The sequence below is a fragment of the Dipteris shenzhenensis genome, chromosome 25 (assembly GCF_047967505.1).
Source record: "Dipteris shenzhenensis isolate YYH24624 ecotype China chromosome 25, Dip_SZ_1.0, whole genome shotgun sequence".
Taxonomy (NCBI): Eukaryota; Viridiplantae; Streptophyta; class Polypodiopsida; order Gleicheniales; family Dipteridaceae; genus Dipteris; species Dipteris shenzhenensis.
Window position 1 is genome coordinate 52,561,624 of NC_141620.1, and position 21,225 is coordinate 52,582,848.

General features: G+C 43.9%; 1 protein-coding gene across 3 annotated transcripts in view; it reads left to right on the forward strand.

Moving 5' to 3' along the window:
• Positions 1-21,225, forward strand: part of LOC147886044 (S-adenosyl-L-methionine-dependent methyltransferases superfamily protein) — a 101,152-nt gene that overhangs the window by 50,179 nt on the left and 29,748 nt on the right. For all 3 annotated transcript variants that reach the window (XM_087396347.1, XM_087396349.1, XM_087396348.1), the window contains 3 exons: positions 13,565-13,627; positions 13,725-13,849; positions 14,623-14,729. In XM_087396347.1, the coding sequence (XP_087252473.1) occupies positions 13,565-13,627; positions 13,725-13,849; positions 14,623-14,729 (295 nt within the window). The remainder of the gene's footprint in view (positions 1-13,564; positions 13,628-13,724; positions 13,850-14,622; positions 14,730-21,225) is intronic.

The window sequence follows — 21,225 nt, forward strand, 5'->3', positions numbered from 1 at the left end:
TGTTCACTACATAGAATGTATGGGCTGCACTTCACCGCCTCCACAACTGGAAAGCACAGGATTATAAGGGCCCATGGACTGAGCATTTCGCACATCGACGATCCTGCATGATCAAGAGACTACAGGAGATGTAGATCTAGAGACGCTAATCTGGGGTGTGATAAGCCTATATGAGTCAGTCAGAGGCAGAGTCAGTGCCTAGGTAGTCTATCTGATTGGGTCGAGAGCACGATTGGGGTGGAGGAAGGCTGCCCCCTCTCATCAACTCTCTTCGGACTTTACATCGATGAGATCACATTCTTCATAGATTGCCTAGGGAGCGAGGGATTACTATTCGGCGGCCTCATGATATAGATATTGCTATACATTGATGACATAGTCCTTATATCATCTTCAGTGGAGGGGCTACTGAAACCAGCTTAACAATGTAAAGGTTGGTAGGATCCACTTAATTACAGCATACACAGTAAATTGGCAAATAATTATGCACCACAGATTAAATCACAAGGGAGCTAGAGCACTCCTACTCAGATACAAGGACACCAAGTGGCCCCAAACGTTGGCGCCCCTTGTGGTATTTATTTAACATTCATTTGAAGCCAAGCGGCTGATTACAAAGGTCTCTGGGAAGCTGCACCACAGGCAAACCTGGCAAACCAATGCCCGTAGACTCCCCATCCGGCCTACCCTGTAATTCCCTTCTCAACTCCAAATGGTGAATTGGCATCAATTACTAGACCACGCTGTGTCCTCAGCCAACCAAAGCATGCAAAAGAGACCCCAAAATCATCCACTGCTCAACTCCAAATGGTGAATTGGCATCCAATTACTAGACAACGCTGTGTCCTCAGCCAACCAAAGCATGCAAAAGAGACCCCAAAAGCATCCATTGTGTGTGACACACCTGCAATTGTGCAACCAAGTGCCCAACCAGCTAGACACGGCTGAACAACTGCAAGACAAGCCCTCAACAGCCAAACTCTGGTGCAATCAATCAACAAAGCACTTCCAAACAGGTTGCCTCAATCTATAGCCTCTCTGGCCACTGCTAAACATCATAAATTAACCTTTCTTTGCGATGAAAGAAACCCAAACGCAATAACTAGCCAACAACCAATCAAGGAACGGCAAAAGCATACAAAAAGCAAGCCTTTTTCTACCCAGTATCCATAGAAGATAGGTCATCGGGTTTGGAAGACCCTAGATCCTGCAGGGAAAAGCTGATTCTGCTCTGGCATAGCCCCAAAAGCAGCTTAGAAGAGAACACCCATGCTTGGAAAGTTACCAAAATCAGCAGCAACACCCAGAAGCTCCCTAGAATCAAATCGCAAGTTTCCTGCAGAGCCTAGATAGCCTGGAAAGCAAATCACAATTTCCAATAGCAGCCTAGACAGGTCACAATCACCTGGAAGCACCCTGGAATAGGTCGCAGCCACTTGGAACAGCTCGGAAGGCCTGGAAATCAGATTGCAATCTGTAAAGAAACACCCTGGCAAAAATCGCAATCTGCAACAAGCTCCTGGATCAGGTGCGATTTCTCTTCGCAGGCTCTGGATGCACCGAAACTGGCCCTGGCTGATGGCAATTTTTCCCGGCAGGTTCTGGATGCTCCTGGCAGATGGCGATTTGGCTCTAGTAGCACCTAGCAGGCTCTGGCAGCTCGCAAGTGATGATTTGGCTCCTCTGAAACTGATTTTGATCTTTTTTCCCAAAAAACAAGGCTCTTAATAAAATATGAAGAGGGGAGAGGAGAAGAGTGGAGATGAGGAGAGAGGGCATAGCTAGAGAGCACACCACAAATGACTAACTGTACGCTAGATTTAGTTGAAAACATAGAACATATACAAACCCTTTTAGGATTAGGGTTAGGGCATCTAACCCTTTCCTTTATAGCACTCTATTGGGTTAGTGCTATGCACATATGATCACATGATGTTGAGCGTGGTCTCTCAACACCTTTTCTCAAGATCAACATCATGAAGTAGGCCTTCCCTCAAGACGATGATTCTGGGGAATTGAAGAAGGATTGAGCATTACATTTACTCACATCCCTTTAATGGGAATGTCCTTCCTCTACGTCAAACCAAGAGCTTGTCGATGTTTCTCGAAAAGCTCTCTACCGAGTGGTCTGGTAAAGATGTCTGCAACATTCTCTTTGCTATCACAATGCTACAGTGTGATGTCACCAAGTAACACTCTTTCTCTGATGAAGTGCTCTCTGACATCAATGTGCTTTGGAGTGATATACTGGATTCTTGGTGGCCAATGCTTGAGCCGATTGATTATCATAGTATATTGTTATTGGCTTTGATTCATCAAAGTAATGTGTTTCTGACCATAGTCTTTTGAGCCATAAAGCCTCACATGCACCTGTAGTGAGAGCCCTATACTCTGCTTCAATCAAAGCCAAAGAAACAATTGGCTGTTTGTTTGACAACCATGATATAGCATCTTGGCCAAGGAAAAATGCATATCCCTGTGTTGATCTCCTGGTCTCATGATCTCCGGCATAGTCACTGTCACAATATCCATGCAACCTTGGATGACTTCCTCTATATTCTATTCCAAACTGTCTTGTACTTCCGATGTATCTCAAGACTCTTTTGGCTGCATTCCAGTGAGACTGTTTTGGATTTGCCAATAAACTGTGCTAGTGAGCTTATTGCATAATAGATATCTGGCCGTGTGATAGTCAGATATATAAGAGATCCGATGAGCTTCCGATAGTACTTGTCATTGACCGTAGGCTTTTTTGAATCCTTTGTAAGTTTCAAACTTTGTTCCATGGGAGTGGCTGCAATCTTGCAATCTACCATATGAAACTTCTTCAGGAGGTTGTTAACATATTTCAGCTGACTCATGAAGGTGCTGTCTGAATGTCTTTAGAACTCAATTCCAAGACAATAGTGCATAAGTCCAAGATCTTTCATGTTGAACTCTGCAAGTAAGTCTTGTTTTAGCTTCTTGATGAAGATTCCGATCACAATCAGATCATCTACATACAAAAGTGCAATAGTGATGTCTTTCCCTTGAACTTGGATTGACCGCCTTGGTCGTACTGCTTCTTGCGGCAATCTTTTTCATAGTGTCCAAACTTATAATAGTAGTTGCACTGAATGTTTAACACGTTAGTGGATGCATTCCCTCGTCCTTGGAATCTTCCTCGATTGGAATGATTTCCTCTTTGCTGATGCTGATGCTGATTCTGACTTTAATTCGGATTTTGTTGTTGATGACGACCACTTCGCTAGAATGATCTACCTCTGCCTCTGCTTCTATTTGAAGCTGTGAATGCTCAATCATTAGAATGACCTTTGCGTGTGTGAATGGCTTGAGTCCTGAGTTCTTGACCAAGTAAAACCGACTGGAGTTCTTCCAGTGTCGGAATTTGCTGTTGAATGGTGGTACTTTGGACTAGATTCTTTTTTTTTCAAGAAAATTACTTCATTAAGTATGAATGAAAATGGCAAGAGCAAGCTCAAATGCAGGAGTACATCATGCAATGCATGAGGAAAAAACAGCTCAAAATGAGCTAATAAAGAACCAAGGCGGAGGCTGAAAATGCCATCTCAACCTTGAGGGAGACTCAGAGAAGAAAGGAGATCCTCTCCAAACTCTGAAAAAAGTAACTCTCCTAGGAGTGGCTGCTCTGGAGAATCTCTGCATGCTCGCCCAAATGGCCATCAGAGTGTGTATTGTGTCGGTCCAAATACTGCTGGCCAAAGTCTGGGAAGTGTGAACCTGAATACCCTCCATCACCATTGTACACTTGGCTCTCCAAATATGCCAAGCTGTAATGCTAGCCAAAATCTCCCAAGACGTGTCTACTTAGGCATGAGCAGCTCTGAAAGGAGTGAAGGGAAGATCCTGGAGGGAACAAGACTCCACTGAGTGTTGTCGTACAATGAATGCTTGATCTGGATCATGTTTCTCGAAAAACACCTGTGGGCCAGTAAGAAGATAACCAAGCCACTGAACCCCAGGTCATACAGAAAGGTGTTGTATGAAAGATGCTGAAAATCCTAGCAACACCTTTCCAGATCATCCTCGCCTATCTGTACTCCCAAAGGCAATGCTGTACTGACTCAACTGCCATGTGACAATGAGGACAAGTAGGGTCAGCCTAAACCTGGATCTCCACAGGCTCACTGCAATCCCTCCATGAATAGAAAGCCAAAAGAAAAGAATGATCTTTCTATTCCCGAGGGATTTCTAGAGCCTACGCCAAAAGTTCTTCTGCACAACTGTGGAAATATGAAAACTATCCCAATGTGGTGCTCTGGAGGGCCTCCAACCTCTACTGCTGAGCTGAAATCTCCGGGCATTTCTAACTGTGTAGCAAAAGAAGGGGAAGCTCTTCTCTTGGTGCCCCTCATCAATCCATTCCCACTCCCCCGGGTCCCACTACAAGAACCTAATAGGGGAACCACCATATAGCCAAAGTCTCCAAGACCCCAGCGCAAGGAGAATAGGATCAGGGTCAAGTACCTCTTTCTCCCGTAGGGAGAATGAGGGTCTTCCAAGCCACCCTGGCTACAACATCTGAGGTGCCATCTAAACCACTCCATAGGAAGTTCTTGATATGTCTCATGAGTTGAGTGACACAACCTCTAGATCTGCACTAACATAAGCAAACAAACCAGGCAGTGGCCAATAAGACCTGGTTCACAACCACAACTCTGGATGCAAGGTCAAGTCTGGCTGAACTCCAAAAGATGAGTTTTCTCCTGATACTCTCCAACACGGGAGCGAACTGTTGTGCCGGGAGACGCCCACCCCAACCTGGCATCCTAGATATCTTGGTCACATAGTCCATTCAGGATGACTTGAATCCCTCTCCTATTCTAGTCCCTCTCCTAGTCCATTTAGGATGGCTTGAATAATTTATGTTGGATTCATGGTCTCCTGTGCTGCTGCGAGTTGATTGTTGTAATCTTTGATCCTGAGTACGTAAGCATGACCAGTTTCATTGCTGTTGCAGAAACTCTGGTTTATCTGATTTCTTAGTGTGAGAATCCTGGAAGTGTTCTTGGACTCGTAGAGAGCTGCGAACATATCCCATGCTTCTTTTGATGTCTTGACAGTGTTTAGTTGTCCTAGCATGACATCTTGCACATTCTGCTTGATCAGATGATATGCATACTTGTCTTTCTTGTCCCATTCTGCCTGTGCTTGGGCAATGGCAAGACCTGCTACATGTTGGGAAACTGCTGGTGTAGCTGTAGATCCCGCTGCTGGTGCTGTGACAACAGGTGTAGAGCTACTGTAGGGACGATGTGCAAAAGGAGCAAGTACAGGAGTCGATGGAGATAAGCCGTCACGTTAACTAGACTAGAGAAAAGAAAGTACAAGGTACTTGAAAAGTAGACCCTAGGACTAAGTGTCCTAGGTGTCACATAGGACTAAATATCCTATGTGGCATAAAAGGCACTAAAACACTAGAGTGCCTATAACTATGCCTACAAGGCACATACCAGGGCCCATAGGGCATCACTAGAACCGGGAGAAGATGACCTACAAACCCCCCTCCATGGTATGGGCTGAAGTATACTGGAAACGTCTCAGAATACCTGGTATTTTTTGGTCATGGTGGCACATGTTCATCCAAAAGGATATAGCCACCTATGAATGTCCAAGGTATGTTAGATCATGTAACAAAGGGAACCAAGTGTAAAGCCTGTCAGAAGACTTCAAACTTGGGACGAGGAAGTGCCTTTGTAAACATATTTGCTATGTTGTCCTCTGTGGGAAGGTAGGACAACTCTATGTCTCCTACTGATAACCGCTCTCGAACATAATGATAGTGAACTTCAATGTACTTGGTACGCGCATGAAACACTGGGTTACGCGCAATGGCCAAAGCACTCTGGCTGTCAGTGTAGACCATAGTGGAAGATGTCTGGTGAATGCCAAGATCTGTAAGTAACTGTCAAAGCCAAACACACTCTACTGCAGTAGTGAAGGCTGCCTTGTACTTAGCCTCACAGCCAGATGTGGCAACTGTTGGTTGCTTCTTGCCGAGCCAAGAGATACACGAACTGCCAAGCAAAAAACAATTGCCGGTATGTGACACTCTGGTGTCGGACAACCTGCCTAGTCACTATCCGTGTAAGCATGCATAGTAAGTGAACCCTGATCACCATAGAAGAGGGCTAAATCCTGAGTGCCTCTGAGATATCTGAAGACTCTCTTCACTGCCTGCCAATGCTGTGAACTGGGCATGTGCATGAACCTGCTGAGCTAAGATACTGCATACTGTAAGTCAGGTCTGGTGTGACATAAGTAAATGAGACATCCAACAGCGTGCTGGTAAAGGGTGATATCACATGGTGGGCTCCCATTATGAGCTGAAAATTTGAAGCTAGGGTCCACTGGAGTAGAGATTGGCTTGCAATCCTCGAATTGAAAATGATCAAGGAGCTGTCCAATATACTTGGACTGTGACATCATGATACCCCCCTCAACATGAGCAAACTGAATGCCCAAATAATAGTGTAGCTGTCCCATGTCTGACATTTCAAAAGCCTACTGCAAATCAGCCTTGAAAGCTGCAATATGCTGAGTATGTGGGCCCGATTAGCATATCATCCACATATAAAATCAGCACTAAAAAATCAGATCCACTTCCACGGACATAAAGAGTCGGCTCTATGGGGCTATTTTGAAAACCAAGGGATAGTAAGTGTGCATGAATTTTGGCATACCATGCCCTGGGTGCCTGCTTCAAACCATAAAGGGCTTTTCTAAGCTGGCATACCTTGTTTTCAGAATTAACAACCTCAAAGCTAGGAGGTTGTGTCACATAAACTTCTTTCTGCAGATCCCCATGAAGAAAAGCAGTCTTGATGTCAAGCTGGTGCACTTGCCAATGGTGATGGGCTGCAATGGCAATGACACATCTAATAGTAGTAATCCGGGATGTGGGAGCAAAGGTCTCCTCAAAGTCAATGCCTTGTTGTTGGGCATACCCTTTTGCAACAAGACGGGCTTTGTGTCGATCTATACTGCCATCAGATTTCCTTTTTAATTTGTAGACCCACCGAGTACCAATGGCATGCTTGCTAGGAGGGAGATCTACTAATTCCCATGTGTCATTTTTGGCAATGGATTGTAACTCAGCTCTCATTGCATCCATCCACTCGTTGCTGTCAAAAGCATCTTTATGACACAAAGGCTCTTCATTGCAAGCTGTAGCAAGGAGTGCAAACTCAAGAAAGTGACCATGCATCTGTCTATTCCCTGATCTTGTTCGGGAAGCAAAAGGCTGATCTTGTTTGTTGTCCCTCAATGTATCAAGAAGCCATCTGGGAACTTGCCTTTGCTGTCTATTGACAGCTGTTTCTTCAATCACTGCATCATGAATAGTGGGATCATTTTGTGTTGGAAGAGAAACCTGCAAATCAGCATGGGGTACTGGCTGGCTGATCATTGCTTGTTGGAGGGCCTGCAGGAGGCTCATGTTGCTGGTCAAAGTCCCCCTCTGAGGAAGGCAGAGGTAACCAAGAGTCAAAGGCATCAAACATGTCAACTTCTGGCTTAGCTTTGCAGTCCACAAGAGGAGGTTCAGCAAAGATTACATCTCTACTGACAATAATCTTCCCAGTATTTGGTTGGTATAACCTATACCCTCTGCTCTCCTGGCTGTAACCAATAAATAAGCATTTGATTGCCTTGTTCAAGCTTATGTCTCAGCTGAGATGGTACATGAACATATGCAAGAGACCCAAAAACTCTGTGTGAAAGTGAAGGCTTCGTGCCGTTCCATGCTTCATAAGGTGCAACAGTCTTCAATGCCCTTGTAAGTGATCTATTCAGCACATAGTTAGCACACATCACTGCATCAAGCCAAATTTATTGGGCAAGGACTTGGCCTTAAGCATGCATCTGGCCATCTCCATAGTGGACCTGTTCTTCCTTTCAGGAACAGGATTATGCTGAGGAGCGTAAGGAGTAGTGCATGAGTGAACAATGCCCCGTGAAGACAAAAAAGTATCAAACTCCTTTGACATATACTCTCCCCCTTATCTGTGTTGAGGGTGACAAGCTTGCATCCTGATTCATTCTCAATTATATTCAGCCACCTCTGAAAGCATGAGAACACTTCAGATTTGGCCTTTAAAGCATATACCCAGCAATATCTTGTGAAGTCATCAATGAGAGTCATGAAATATTTGTACCCCCCAATGGCATTTATCCTCATTGGGCCACGGACATCACTGTGCACTAGCTGCAATTTCCTTTGTGAGAGTTTTGGACAATTCTTTTGAAAAGGAAACCGATGCATCTTACCCAAAAGACAAGCCTCACACACATGTTTGGAAACTGTGTGAATTCGAGGTACATCATTTGCCATGTCCTGTGAATGTAATTTGGCAAGAGCTCCATAATTGAGATGACCCATTCTCTCATGCCAAAGATGAGTTTCAGCAAGCTGTGAATCTGAAATAGCAAATGCTTCAATAGAGAGTGCAGCTGAGTGATCATCAAGGTGATAAAGCCCCTTTTTCAAAGTGCCAGTGAGAACTATGGCATTGTCATCACGAAGATCATATACTAGGCATCTGTATCCATCAAAAATCACTCTGAAACCTGAAGTGGCAATTGTTGAAATTGAAATCAAGTTGACTTCTATTTGAGGCATGAAAAGAACATTAGTTAGAGTGACAGGATGGCTTGAAATGGATGTAAGCTGCACATCTCCAATTCTTTTTACAGCATTGGAGGCATTATTAGCACATGTGACAGTTCTCCCACGAGGTGCATTAGCTAAGGAATGAAACAATTGTCTGCAAGATGTGAAGCACCACTATCAAAATACCAAGACTGAGCATCATTAGCAGTAAAGAGTGCATCAACTTGGGAGGGATCAAAGGAGGAATGGACAGCCCATGCCCAATCATCCTGGAGAGTGCATGTGAGGCATTCGCTGGCTCGTGGGATTCAATTGCATTTGAGGCATTAACTGTCAATCCTGTTAGGCCCATATTTAGGCTTGCCCATAGGCTTGGAAGCCTTGCCTCTTCCTGTCTGCTGTGAAGCAAATGCATGATCAAGAATAATAGCTTGTCTATTAGCTCGACTTTGCTCTTCCTGCAAAACAAAGTGACTAGCTGATCAAAAGAGTAGTGGTCTGGATTACCCATGGCCACTAATCGAAGGGTTGTAGCAAACCCTTGATATGTATCTGGCAGTCCATTCAATGTGATACTGACAAGCTGAGAATTTGGCACCACCTCACCAATATTGGCAAGTTGTTCCATGAGGTGACCTTTGTCAGGTATGCATCCATAGAGTCACCTTCATTCATACTGACTTCTTGCAAGTGCCTTCTTAAATATGCAACACGTGCCTCATTGCGAATCTGATAAAGAGAAGCCAATTTATCCCAAGCATCCTTTGCTGTCCTGCAAGACCGAATGTGTGGAATAATGATTCTCTTGCATGATAAAGCAATACAGGAATGTGCATTTGCATCTCTTGCATCCCATCTTGATTGTTCCTGAGTTGGAGGAGCAACAGCAGGGGTGCTAGAGGATAAGGCATTAGGAGGAGTACCCTCTGCAGAGGGACCAGCAGTAGGGGCAACCACTGTAGCATTGGATGGCCTCAAATCAATTCTAGAAACAATATTTCAAAAATGCCTTGCAACAAGAATATGTTTCATTAGATAAGACCACATTGGATAGTTGGTGCCATCCAACTTATCATCTTCATGAAGAATGCCAAATAGATCATGATTGTTGCCGACCATTGCAAATGGGATACCGTGAAAAGAAGAGACTTGTAAACACAAAAGCCTCAAGGCTATCATTGCAAAGAGTTGGCTGTCCAGAAATGACAACAAATGTCTGCAAGTAAATGTTCTGCAGATTTCCAGCCCAAATCAAAGGGCAAATGCAAATTTGACCCAAATGTGACTGTGTCAGGCAATGTTCACTGCAAAAAACAGCAAATTTGGCAAAAGCCCCAAATTTAATGAGGGCAAATAGGCCAAAAAGAGGGCAAATACAGAAAAACCCCAAATTTTGTTGAGATTTTTGCAAATGTGACCCAATGTATTATAATTTGACCCAATGTCCTGCAAATGTGACTCAATGTCCTGCAATCTGACCCAATGTACTGCAATCAAACAAGAAATTGCAGACCAAATCCCAAAACGCTAATGTTCTTGCAAGAAATTGCAACCAAATGAGGTGAAAAGAATTGAAAGTCTCAAATTTGCCAATGTCCTGCAAAAGCCCCAACACTGCAAATATTTGTAGGTGACTGCACTGAGACCCAGAAAAGGTCTAGCAAGCAAGAACCAAGTACCTGGTTCATAGCCAATGCCAAAACAAGTACGCCCTGATGACAGTTTCGCACGTGCGAAACTGTACGGAACACTTGGAGCAGGTACAAGTTGTACGGTCAGTACTGCAGGTATACCTGTACGGAATACCACTGTAGGAGTGGGTATCTTGTACGGAACATCTGCTGTGCAAGTACAGTTATACAACGTAGGTACGACGCAAGTACGATTGTACAGAGCAGGTGCTTTGAAGATACACTTGTACGGAGCAGGTACATTGTACGACGTAGGTACAGCGGACAGAGCAGGTACAACGTAGGTACGTACGAAGCAGATACAACATACGGAGCAGGTACATCGTACGGAGCAAGTACAACGCAGGTGCGTACGGAGCAAGTACAGACACTAACGCAAGATTTGTACGGACTTCCGTACAGTCGTACGGATGGGGGTACATGGAGCAGGTGCAAGTCCGGGGGCAGGAGGTAGGTCCAACCAAGCTTTGATACCACTGTAGGGACGATGTGAAAAAGGAGCAAGTATAGGAGTCGATGGAGATAAGCCGTCACGTCAACTAGACTAGAGAAAAGAAAGTACAAGGTACTTGAAAAGTAGACCCTAGGAGTAAGTGTCCTAGGTGTCACATAAGACTAAATATCCTATGTGGCATAAAAGGCACTAAAACACTAGAGTGCCTATAACTATGCTTACAAGGCACATACCAGGTTCCATAGGGCATCACTAGAACCGGGAGAATATGACCTACAGCTACCGCTGGCTGGATCGTCCAATGGTCTAGGTGTAGATCCATCGGCATACTCCCATTTGTCTTAAAGTACAAGAATGGTCTCCATTCAGTATTTCCATGTGCCGTAATTGGAGTTGTCTAGCTTAGCAGATGCCTCCAGAGTGAGGTTGCTAGTCGTAGACATGATGCAAGAAATGTACTCAAAGTGTTTGTGAAATCACTATCTGAATCAACTTCAATACACTGACTGTATCAACTGAAATTTGAATTGTCGGTGAAGATAGAACTGCAATATATAATCCAATCTGTTACAAGGCTTGTGGCAAACGATGCTAGGAATAGCCAAGAGGCTTTACAAGGCTTGAAATGATGTGCACAATGCCGAAAAATAGCCAAATAGGCTTTACAATGATGGCATGTGTTTGTGAAATCAAATCATGTGCTATCTGCCCACTGAACAATCATGTGTGTGTGAAATCAAACCATGTTCTGTCTGCCCACTGAACAATCGATTAATGTATTTGAACACTTTGAAGTCGGCTCACTGAACTATGGAACATCAGGTTTCAGGTAATGTGATGATGTGAAACCGCATGTGAGCGTTGGGATTGACTCCGAGTAGGAACTATTTAGGAAATTTTCGGCATGGCTTCGATTGGATGCTTTGGGGTTCTCTTTGCTATGGATGATCTAATCTACTCTGAACTAGATCTAGACCAACCGTCGAGCGATGAAGAAGCAACAAATAATTCATTTTCTTTGTTCGTTTTAGGTGATGGGTCAGATACGTTGATGTAGAGGCTGATGTACGTGTAGGAAGTGGATTCGTCGGCGAGGCTCAAAAGTGTGTGATACCTGCACCAAAATGTGCGCGTGATGTGACGAGCGCGTAGAGCACGAAAAATCGAGCGTTTTTTCTTTTTGGAGCGTCTTCAAATTCTTCCTGGATCAAGAGATACGGCTTGATCTAGGTGGAGGGGTAAAAAGGGTAAAAATGTGCTCAGTGATGATGTGGCACTCAGGGGTTCACATGCAATGACTGTGCCTTGGAAGGGGTGTGCCAGTGGAGCAGTGTTCTGATGTGTCACCTGTGTGCACATGCACTGTGCACAGTGTGCTTGTAGAGGTCAGTGTGCCTTGCAGGGGGCAGTGTGCCTTGCAGGGGGCAGTGCCAGCTTGAGGTTCGGTTGTTGTAGAAGGTGGGCTGCAGAGTGCTGCTGAGTGACAAGTCGTGGCTGGCAGTCGGTTGAGCAGATGAGTCGGTTGCTGCTGTGTTTGCCTGGTCGATGGAGTTGATAGTGAGATTTCGTAGACTGCTCGTGGGTGCTTGGTGTAGGAGCTGTTGCCTTAGATGCTATAGAGAATTGAGCTGCTTCTTTGCTGTGAGTAGTTGAGCTTTTAGGCCATTGTGAGCCGCCAGCTGTAGGGAGCCGGGAGTTGCAGGTCGTCGTCTGATATCCAGGTGTGGAGAGAGCCGAAAGCTTGAAGGTTGAGTCGCCCGGTCGTTTGGTGAGACGTTTGGAAGTGGCTGTTGTGTGTCTAGATATGGAGCTCCTCCTGAGCCTTCGGATAGAGAGAGACATAATGGAAAAACTTCAGAATGAAAGGAACATAAGAACTCTCTCTTCCTATATAAATGGGAGCTTTCAAAGCTCTCTACCTCACAAATTACTTACGAATCTCTCATGAAATGTATGATCTCTCCCTATATATCTCTCAGTTAAAGGAAGAATACTTCACAAATAAAGTACTCTCTCAATGAAATCTCTCTTTCTCTCAAATCAGAAATGGTTGAAACAGTATACCTTTTACTTATGGTGCCTTTCCTCCTCAATGAGAGTTCTGAGAGTTAAGATCTCAGTTAGTGAATCGAAGAGCATGGAATAAATGCTTGCTGACATGCTGTTACTATGTGTTTCTATATCTAATGTGGCTTTTGTGAACATTTCACTATATTGTAGTTCCACGTCAAGAAAATTGAGAAGAGACCTGTTCTATTTAACTTTAGCAATGGCATTGAAGGTGGGATCCAGGGGTGATATCCTCTGTGAGGGATATAGATCAATATTGAAGTGAAATAATATCAGCTACATACTGAAATCATTGTATCACGGTCCTCAAATCAGCAAAATCAATTTCATATGCAGAGTAGAGAATTGGCAGCAGGAGCTCCAGTGAAATTTGTATGTACATACCTGCCATGCCTATTTAAACAAGGTTGTCATAGCATGCACAGCACAATGAATGATCATTAGGGACCTTCTGTCTATGGCCCACATATTATGGCACAAAATATATTAATCTTGTTATTGTAGCATCTAAAATTCTAATACATCCAGCGTAGAGCTTATGGGAACATCCACAGGTATGTAGCCTTAGTTAGCCTGCCCTTGTCGTGCACATGGAAATTAAATACAGTTTTTTTGCAAGGGTTTTAAATCCTGATACTTCTATATGTAAATTTTTGAGCCTTTTAGAACAGTTCTCTGTGATTACATCAGCTAATGTTTGACTTATAACCTATGCAGGAAAGGTTTTCCAGTAAAGTACAGAAGATCAGTCAAAATTTTTATGTCAGAGGTGATGGTACTGTAAGTATTAAATGAGCTGTTCGGCTTGGAAAATGAATTCATTCAGCATATAGCAGGTTTTACAATCATGCTTGCTCCACTGGACCTTGGTCTGCAGCGTGCATTCTACTTCACGGAGGTTGGATTGTGTGATCTTTTCAAAAACGAAGGTTTTTCATGTGAGACAGTCAAGGTTCATGAAAAGAAAGTAGAAAACCGTGCCCGAGAAATTGTGATGGATAGGTAAAGTAACTTATAATCTTTTAGAGGGTTCAATTTCCTTTAAGCCTATATATAGTGTGCGTGCCTCTCTCTCTCTCTCTCTCTCTCTCTCCATGTATAAGCCATCCTTCCCCACCAAGTTTTGTAAGATCACATGGGTCTTGGTGGTTAAGGCTCTGGTTTGTGTTGTCACGCGTGTGTGTTCGATCCTTGATTGATGTTTGATGAGTCGTTTCGGCTCCTGGTTTGTACCCTGATGTGAACTCTCTCTCTCTCTCTCTCTCTCTCTCTCTCTCTCTCTCTCTCTCTCTCTTCACGTTTAAGCCTTGAGGCACTGGTTTGTGGTGTTGTGTGTGTGTAATCCTTGATTGACGTCTGATGAGTCATTTCGGCTCCCGGTTTATACCCTGATGTTAAACTCCCCCCCCCCCCCCCCCCCCCCCAACACACACACGCACACACACAGACACACACTTATACATTTATATTACATGTATGTGTACCAATATATACATATATACATGTGTGTGTGTACACACGTGCGCGCATACATACATATGTATGTATGTATGTATGTATATATATGTATAAGTATGTGTATATATATGCATATGTGTGCATGTGCTCGCGTGCGTGCATGTGTGTACACATGCACATGTATTTTGTGTACATACACACACATGTCTGTATGTATATGTGTAAGAGCCTTTACTTTGCACATGCTCTGAAGGGGCTGCACATTAGGAGCGAATTCAGTGACTCCATGCCTTTTTTGTGGTATCAATATTTCTCAGGCGCTGGATACAAGGAGTTTTCTGCCTCGTGGAAGCATCCTGTTCTCATGGAGACAACACCAGTGGTTCTAGGAAATCTGAAAGCTATCATGACAACTCTATAGATGGTAAAATCAACTTGTAAGCTTTGGAGTCCTATGATTGCAGGTGTCATTTGCTTTGTGTTTGTAGTTCCATGCAATCAATAGATGTTCTCCTTACTGAGTGAACACAGATTTGGATGCATGTTGGCTACCTAGCTCGCAGGAACAATGAGGAAAGCAACATGGGAAGACATGATACAGTTCATCAAAGACCTCTACAAAAGGGAAGGGGAAGAGAAAGTAAATCATGACTTTCCCATTGAAGCAACAAACAACATCATAACGAAAGAAGACGTAGGGAAAGGGCTGAAAAGGCTAGTAGCGGAGATGCTCATATGGGGGGGAGAGAAGACAAAGAAAATTGTAACACTAGTGAATTCTAGTTTAGCAGTTAGATAGTGGGCCCTGTTAGCCAAAAAGTGGTCTCACTCATTGAAAACGCTTAAATATTTTCTTTTGGCTTGATTCTGGGCTTGCCACGTGGCTCCTCTGTTGTATTATCCCATATACACTACTGTGCTGGCCCACTTTCCTAGGCCTATAAAAAGGGGCTCAGCTGTACTTGCATTTCATTCATGATTAATACAATTCAGATTCCACATCTAACTGTATGATATTTTCAAGCATCAGCCTAACTGGGCTGTACATGCAAGAGGACTGAATCTACCACCAAGCTGGCCAGCCTCATGGAGCGTCCTAACCCATGTCCTCTTCTAGTACAAGTGACCTTTTCCTTTTCTTTCCCTCTATTTCTGCAATTCCTGCTAGTCGCTTTAGTAGAAGTCTTGTTTCAATTGGTATCAGAGCAGATTTTGGGCAAAATCATGTGAATTTTGTAGTCCAATGATCTTGATATTTGGACCATCATATCTTGAGCCCTCTGTGCAAAAATGCATCCCCAGAAGTGCCAGGGATTTTGATTTGCCATGTGTCACCCATCTAGAGGGTCGGATTTTCAAAGTGCTCAGATTTTGAGGCTTTGTGCATTAATAGAGAGCTCTTGATCTCCTGATTCTCCCTATGAGCTGGAATGACCAAATCGTTAGGGTTTGACCTTACATTGCAACTTTTTGCTTGACGTAGGAGGCAATGGCAGTCAGTCAATGATCTACAGTTTCAATTTACCAAATCATGTCATTGTGAGAAAAACGGAGAGCAAGAGTGAGAAAGAGAGAGTGAGCTGAACGTAGGTCACTCAATAGTGGACTGAATGAAGTGAAGTACAAAAGAGAGATGAGGGGTTTTGTCTAAGTGACAAAACCCTATCTAATCACTAACCGTAGTTAGGGATTAAACAGTGGTTAGGGGGAAAAACCTCTAAGAGGGGAAAGTGCCCCTAACCCACTTATCACATTACTTTGGCCATTGCCTAGAATATAATAATAGTTCTAACACCCCCCTGCAGTGCCAATGTGGTGTATAAGGTAGTGATCAATCACCAAAAGAAGATAAGTTTAGGGCACTGCGAAATGCCTCAAACTTCTCACGTGGAAGTGCTTTGGTGAAGATGTCTACAACATTGTCATGTGTTGACACATAAATCATATTGATCTCCCCTGCATGCAACTTCTCTTTGACATAATGATAATGAACCTCAATGTGCTTCGTGCGAGCATGAAACACATGATTCTTTGCCACTGCTATAGCACTTTGACTATCAGTGAGTGAGAGGACGAAGAAAAGTTGGAAAGGGAGCAAGAGAGTGAGAGTGAGAGAGACACAATAGTGCGGGTGTGAAGTGATGAGTGAGCCACACCACAAACTCACTTAAGTTTTATTAGGATTAGGTTTACCCTATGACTGTCTTAAGACAGTCATAGGTGTCCTAACTTTAATTCTTTAATATAAGGGTAGGCAATGTGCCTTTACCCCAACAACCTCCCACCTAAAGGCCAATGTGCCTAAAGGGGAGAAAAGAATAAAAATACAGCAATATACAGTTACTGTATACAAGACCATAAAGTAAGAATGGTCTCATCCTAATCCCATGATGTGGCGGCAATGTGCAAACCGCTCTGTAGGCAAGCTCTTAGTTAGCAAATCTGCAGGATTATCATCAGTATGTACTTTCACAAGCTCAAGACGCTTGTCTTCCAGTACCTCCCTGATGAAATGATATTTCACTTCTATGTGTTTGGTCTTCTGATGAAAGACCGGATTCTTTGCCAACATGATAGCACTCTGACTATCACAATGCAGAACTGGCATATCTCCTGTAATGCCCAAATCTCCCACCAGCCGAGTAAGCCATATTGCTTCCTTGCAAGCCTCAGTGGCTGCAACATATTCAGCTTCTGTGGTTGATAGTGCAACGCATTTCTGCAACCGAGACACCCATGATATAGCACCTCCTGCAAATGTAAAAATATAACCGGTAGTAGACTTCCGGTTGTCTGCATTCCCTGCATAGTCTGAATCTGTAAAACCATGCACCAATGCATCCTGCCTACCATAGCATATGCACAAGTCTTTGGTACCTTTGAGATACCTCAAGACACCTTTCACTGCTTCCCAATGCCGCTTGCCTGGATTTGCCATATACCTGCTGATGACTCCCACCGCAAAAGCAATATCCGGACGAGTGGCAACCATGGCATACATCAAAGATCCAACTGCAGATGCATACGGAACCTTGGCCATTTCAGCCTTATCATCATCTGATCTGGGGCTGTCCTTACTGCTGAGTTTTAAATGTGGAGGTAACGGGGTACTAATGGACTTCCCCCCCTCCATTTTAAACCTCTGTAGTACTTTGTCAATATACTCTTGCTGTGACAGAAACAAAAGTCCCTGGGACCTGTCACGAGTAATACGCATGCCAAGAATATGATTTGCATCCCCCAAGTCTTTCATGTCAAAAGACTTATGCAGTTGTTTCTTCAAAGCACTAATCTCATGCTGAGATTTACTGGCAATAAGCATGTCATCCACATATAGAATGAGTAGCATCAAACTGTCATCCTTTGCCCGTTTGGTGTATAAGCAATGATCGGTCTCACACCGATGATACCCTTGGGACTGCATGAATGCATCAAATTTCTTGTACCATTCTCTTGGCGCCTGCTTGAGTCCATACAAGCTTCTTTTGAGCTTACATACAAGCTGCTCTTTCCCTTTAACAGCATATCCTTCTGGCTGACTCATATAGATCTCATCATGGAGATCTCCGTGAAGAAAGGCTGTCTTCACATCCATCTGACATAAATCCATGTCAGCATGAGCAACAAGAGCCAACACTGCTCGCAAAGTAGTCATCTTGACTACAGGGGAAAAAATCTCATCAAAATCAATGCCCTTCTCCTGCTTAAATCCCTTGGCAACCAATCTGGCCTTATACCGAGGTAAAGCATTTGAATCCACTTTGACTTTGTAAACCCACTTGCATGGCAAAACCTTTCTGCCTGCAGGTAACTGCACCAAGTCCCATGTATCATTCTGAAGTAGGGAGTCCATTTCTGATTGCATGGCTTTCTCCCACTTCTTTTTCTCTGCTCTTCCCATAGCTTCCTTGAAGCTGGAAGGTTCACCACAATCTGTTAACATGATAAAATCAGCCACATTATTGGCTCCTGGAACAAACCTGGCAGGAGGCCGTTGTGCACGGGTGCTCCTCCTCACAAAATGTTCCGGATTAGGCTGCTGTCCAGCCTGTTCTTCATGCATGACGGGTGGCTGTACCACCATATCTGGCTGTTCTACAGCCCCATCTGTTGGCACATCCAGTGGTGCATCATTGGCAAAATTATCTGGCTGATTTTCAGCCTGTATACCCTCTTGAACAGGGTGATCTGCAGCAGGCTGCTGCTGCATATAAATGGGCATTCTTTGCTGTCCAACATCATCATAAATAACCCTCCTGTATTCCACAGGTTGCACGGGTTCCTTGTGTACACTATCTTCTTTAAAGATGACATCATTGCTGCGTATAATCTTCCGTTTAACGGGATCCCATAACCTGTACCCCATTTCACCTTCATCACCATATCCCATAAAGATGCATCTGATAGACTTTGGATCCAGCTTGGTGCGTAGATCTTTGCGTACATGAGCAAAGCACTCGCAGCCAAATACCCGTAAGTGCTTATATGAAGGTGGCTTGCCAGACCACACCTCCTCTGGCACTTTCAACTCCAAAGCCTTATTTGGTGACCTGTTAATAATGTGAATTGCTGTTTGCACGGCTTCTGCCCAAAAGCCATGGGGTAATGCAGCATAAGACAACATACATCGAACCTTCTCCTGAACAGTTCGATTCATCCGCTCACTTGCACCATTTTGAGATGCATTATGAGGGGCTGTGAGTTCCTGTTTGATGCCCTTAGCTTGGCAAAACTGCACAAAAGCATGTGACACATACTCACCCCCATTATCGGATCTGAGGCATTTCAGCCTACGACCTGTCCGATTCTCCACCTGAGCGACAAATCTCTTGAAAGCATTTAGGGCATCTCCCTTATGCTTCAAGAAATAGACCCACACCTTACGTGTGGCATCATCAATGAAAGTAATAAAATATTTGGCACCCCCTAGTGATAACTGTGGCATCTCACACAAATCAGTGTGCACTAGATCAAGTGGTGCTCTATTTTGGGGAGTTCTCCTCTTATAAGGAGTCACAGAATGCTTGCCAAAAATACAATGATCACAAGTAGGCAAATCTGAAAAAGAGAGAGGCGGCAGATAACCCAAACGTGACAGTTCTTGCATTCCCTTAACAGACATGTGTCCCAACCGGCTATGCCACAATGAAACCTTTGGCAGCTCGGTTATGGCAACAACATGATTACCCACACTGGAAACATAAAGAGGGTACAAGGTATCACTCTTAAAACCCTCAGCCACTACAGTATGGCCATCAGTAATCACCCATTTGGAATCTCCAAATGTGGTGTGGTAACCACTGTCATCCAATAAGCCAGTGCTAATCAGATTTTTCTTGATTTGCGGCACATGGCGAACACCATCAAGCATAAATGACTGTCCATCAGAAAGTACTATCTGTATACTGCCAACCCCTGCAATCTGACATGCATAGTTGTTCCCAAGATGAACAACTCCATGAGTACCTGTGTAGGAAGTAAACCACTCCCTATGAGGTGTAACATGAAAAGAGGCACTTGAATCCAAGAGCCAGGTGTGCATGTCATGGCCATCAATAACCAAAGCATGTGCTATTACAGCAGAAGAGCATAAAACATCATGTATGTCACTGTCACTGTCCTCTGCTGCAACATTCACTGCATCCAATTCAACTATCTTGGCCTTGCCTTTGCCTTTGCTTGCATTTCCTGCATCTTGTGTTTCAGCCTTCTTGGCTTTCTGATCCCGTATGAACTTGAAGCACTTCGACTTCACATGTCCCTTCTTGCCACAATAAAAGCATTCAATGTCCTTTTTGCCACGGGACTGACTGCGGGATTTGGACTTACTAGCAGATCTCCCCTTCTGCTGAGTCCTGCCTCTATCCTGTACCTGCAAAGCATTTGAAGACTTGCTGCCCGCATTATTCTTCCTGCTCATCTCCTCCATAAGGAGAGAGCTCTCTACATCAGCATAAATAAGAGTGGCATTTGAGTTTGACAGGGTGGTCTTGAAAGTGTCCCAACTCTCAGGAAGAGTACACAACAAGAAAGTAGCCTTGAACTCCTCATCAAGGTTCAACCCCTGTGCAATCAGCTGTGTAAAGATAGCATTGAACTCACTCAAGTGTGAGGTCATAGCTGTACCTTCCTTCATGCGAAGATCGACCAGCTTCTTCAGCCAATAAACCTTACTGGCTGAGCTCTTTTGGGCATACAGTTCTTCTAGTCTTTGCCATAGACCATAAGAGGTCTTTTCAGCCTGTACATTGAACACAAGAGTGTCTGAAATAGTGAGCATGATAGCTGCCCTCGCAGACAGATCAAGCTCTTCCCAATCATCAGCTGCCATATCAGATGGCTTGACACCCTTTACCCTTATGGGCTTAGCAATCTTCTTTAACAGAAGAACATTCAAGCATTGTTCTGCCCATAATGCATAGTTATGTGCTCCTTCCAGTTTCTTTATGTTTAGAATTGAAGAATCACCTCCTCCTGATGCCATATCAGATGAGGAAAGTACCTGACTCCCTGGAAGTAAAAAGACTGAATAAAAAAAAGTTCTGATTTCTCAGAAAAAGCCTGCTCTATTCAAGAGCCAGAAGCACTCTCAAAGGTGCTGTTTTTACTGTCAGTAAAATCTGCAGCAAAACAGTAAATGTCCCTGCAAATACTGTACCTTCTGACAAACTGTTCTGAGCTCAAAGAAGGCATAAAACAGTGATTTCAGACTGCTGCTGCTGCTCAACAAGAGCTTAACAGTGCATACTAATCTGACAAAACCATTTCAGACTGCTGTAAACACTGCTGTACTGACTGTACTGATCACTTCTCCCACCTCAGATGAGGTATGTCACTGACTCAAATTGCAGAAATCACTTGACAAACACCCCAAAAACAGTAAATGACCCTTCAGCCTGTCACAAAACCTGCAACAGTAA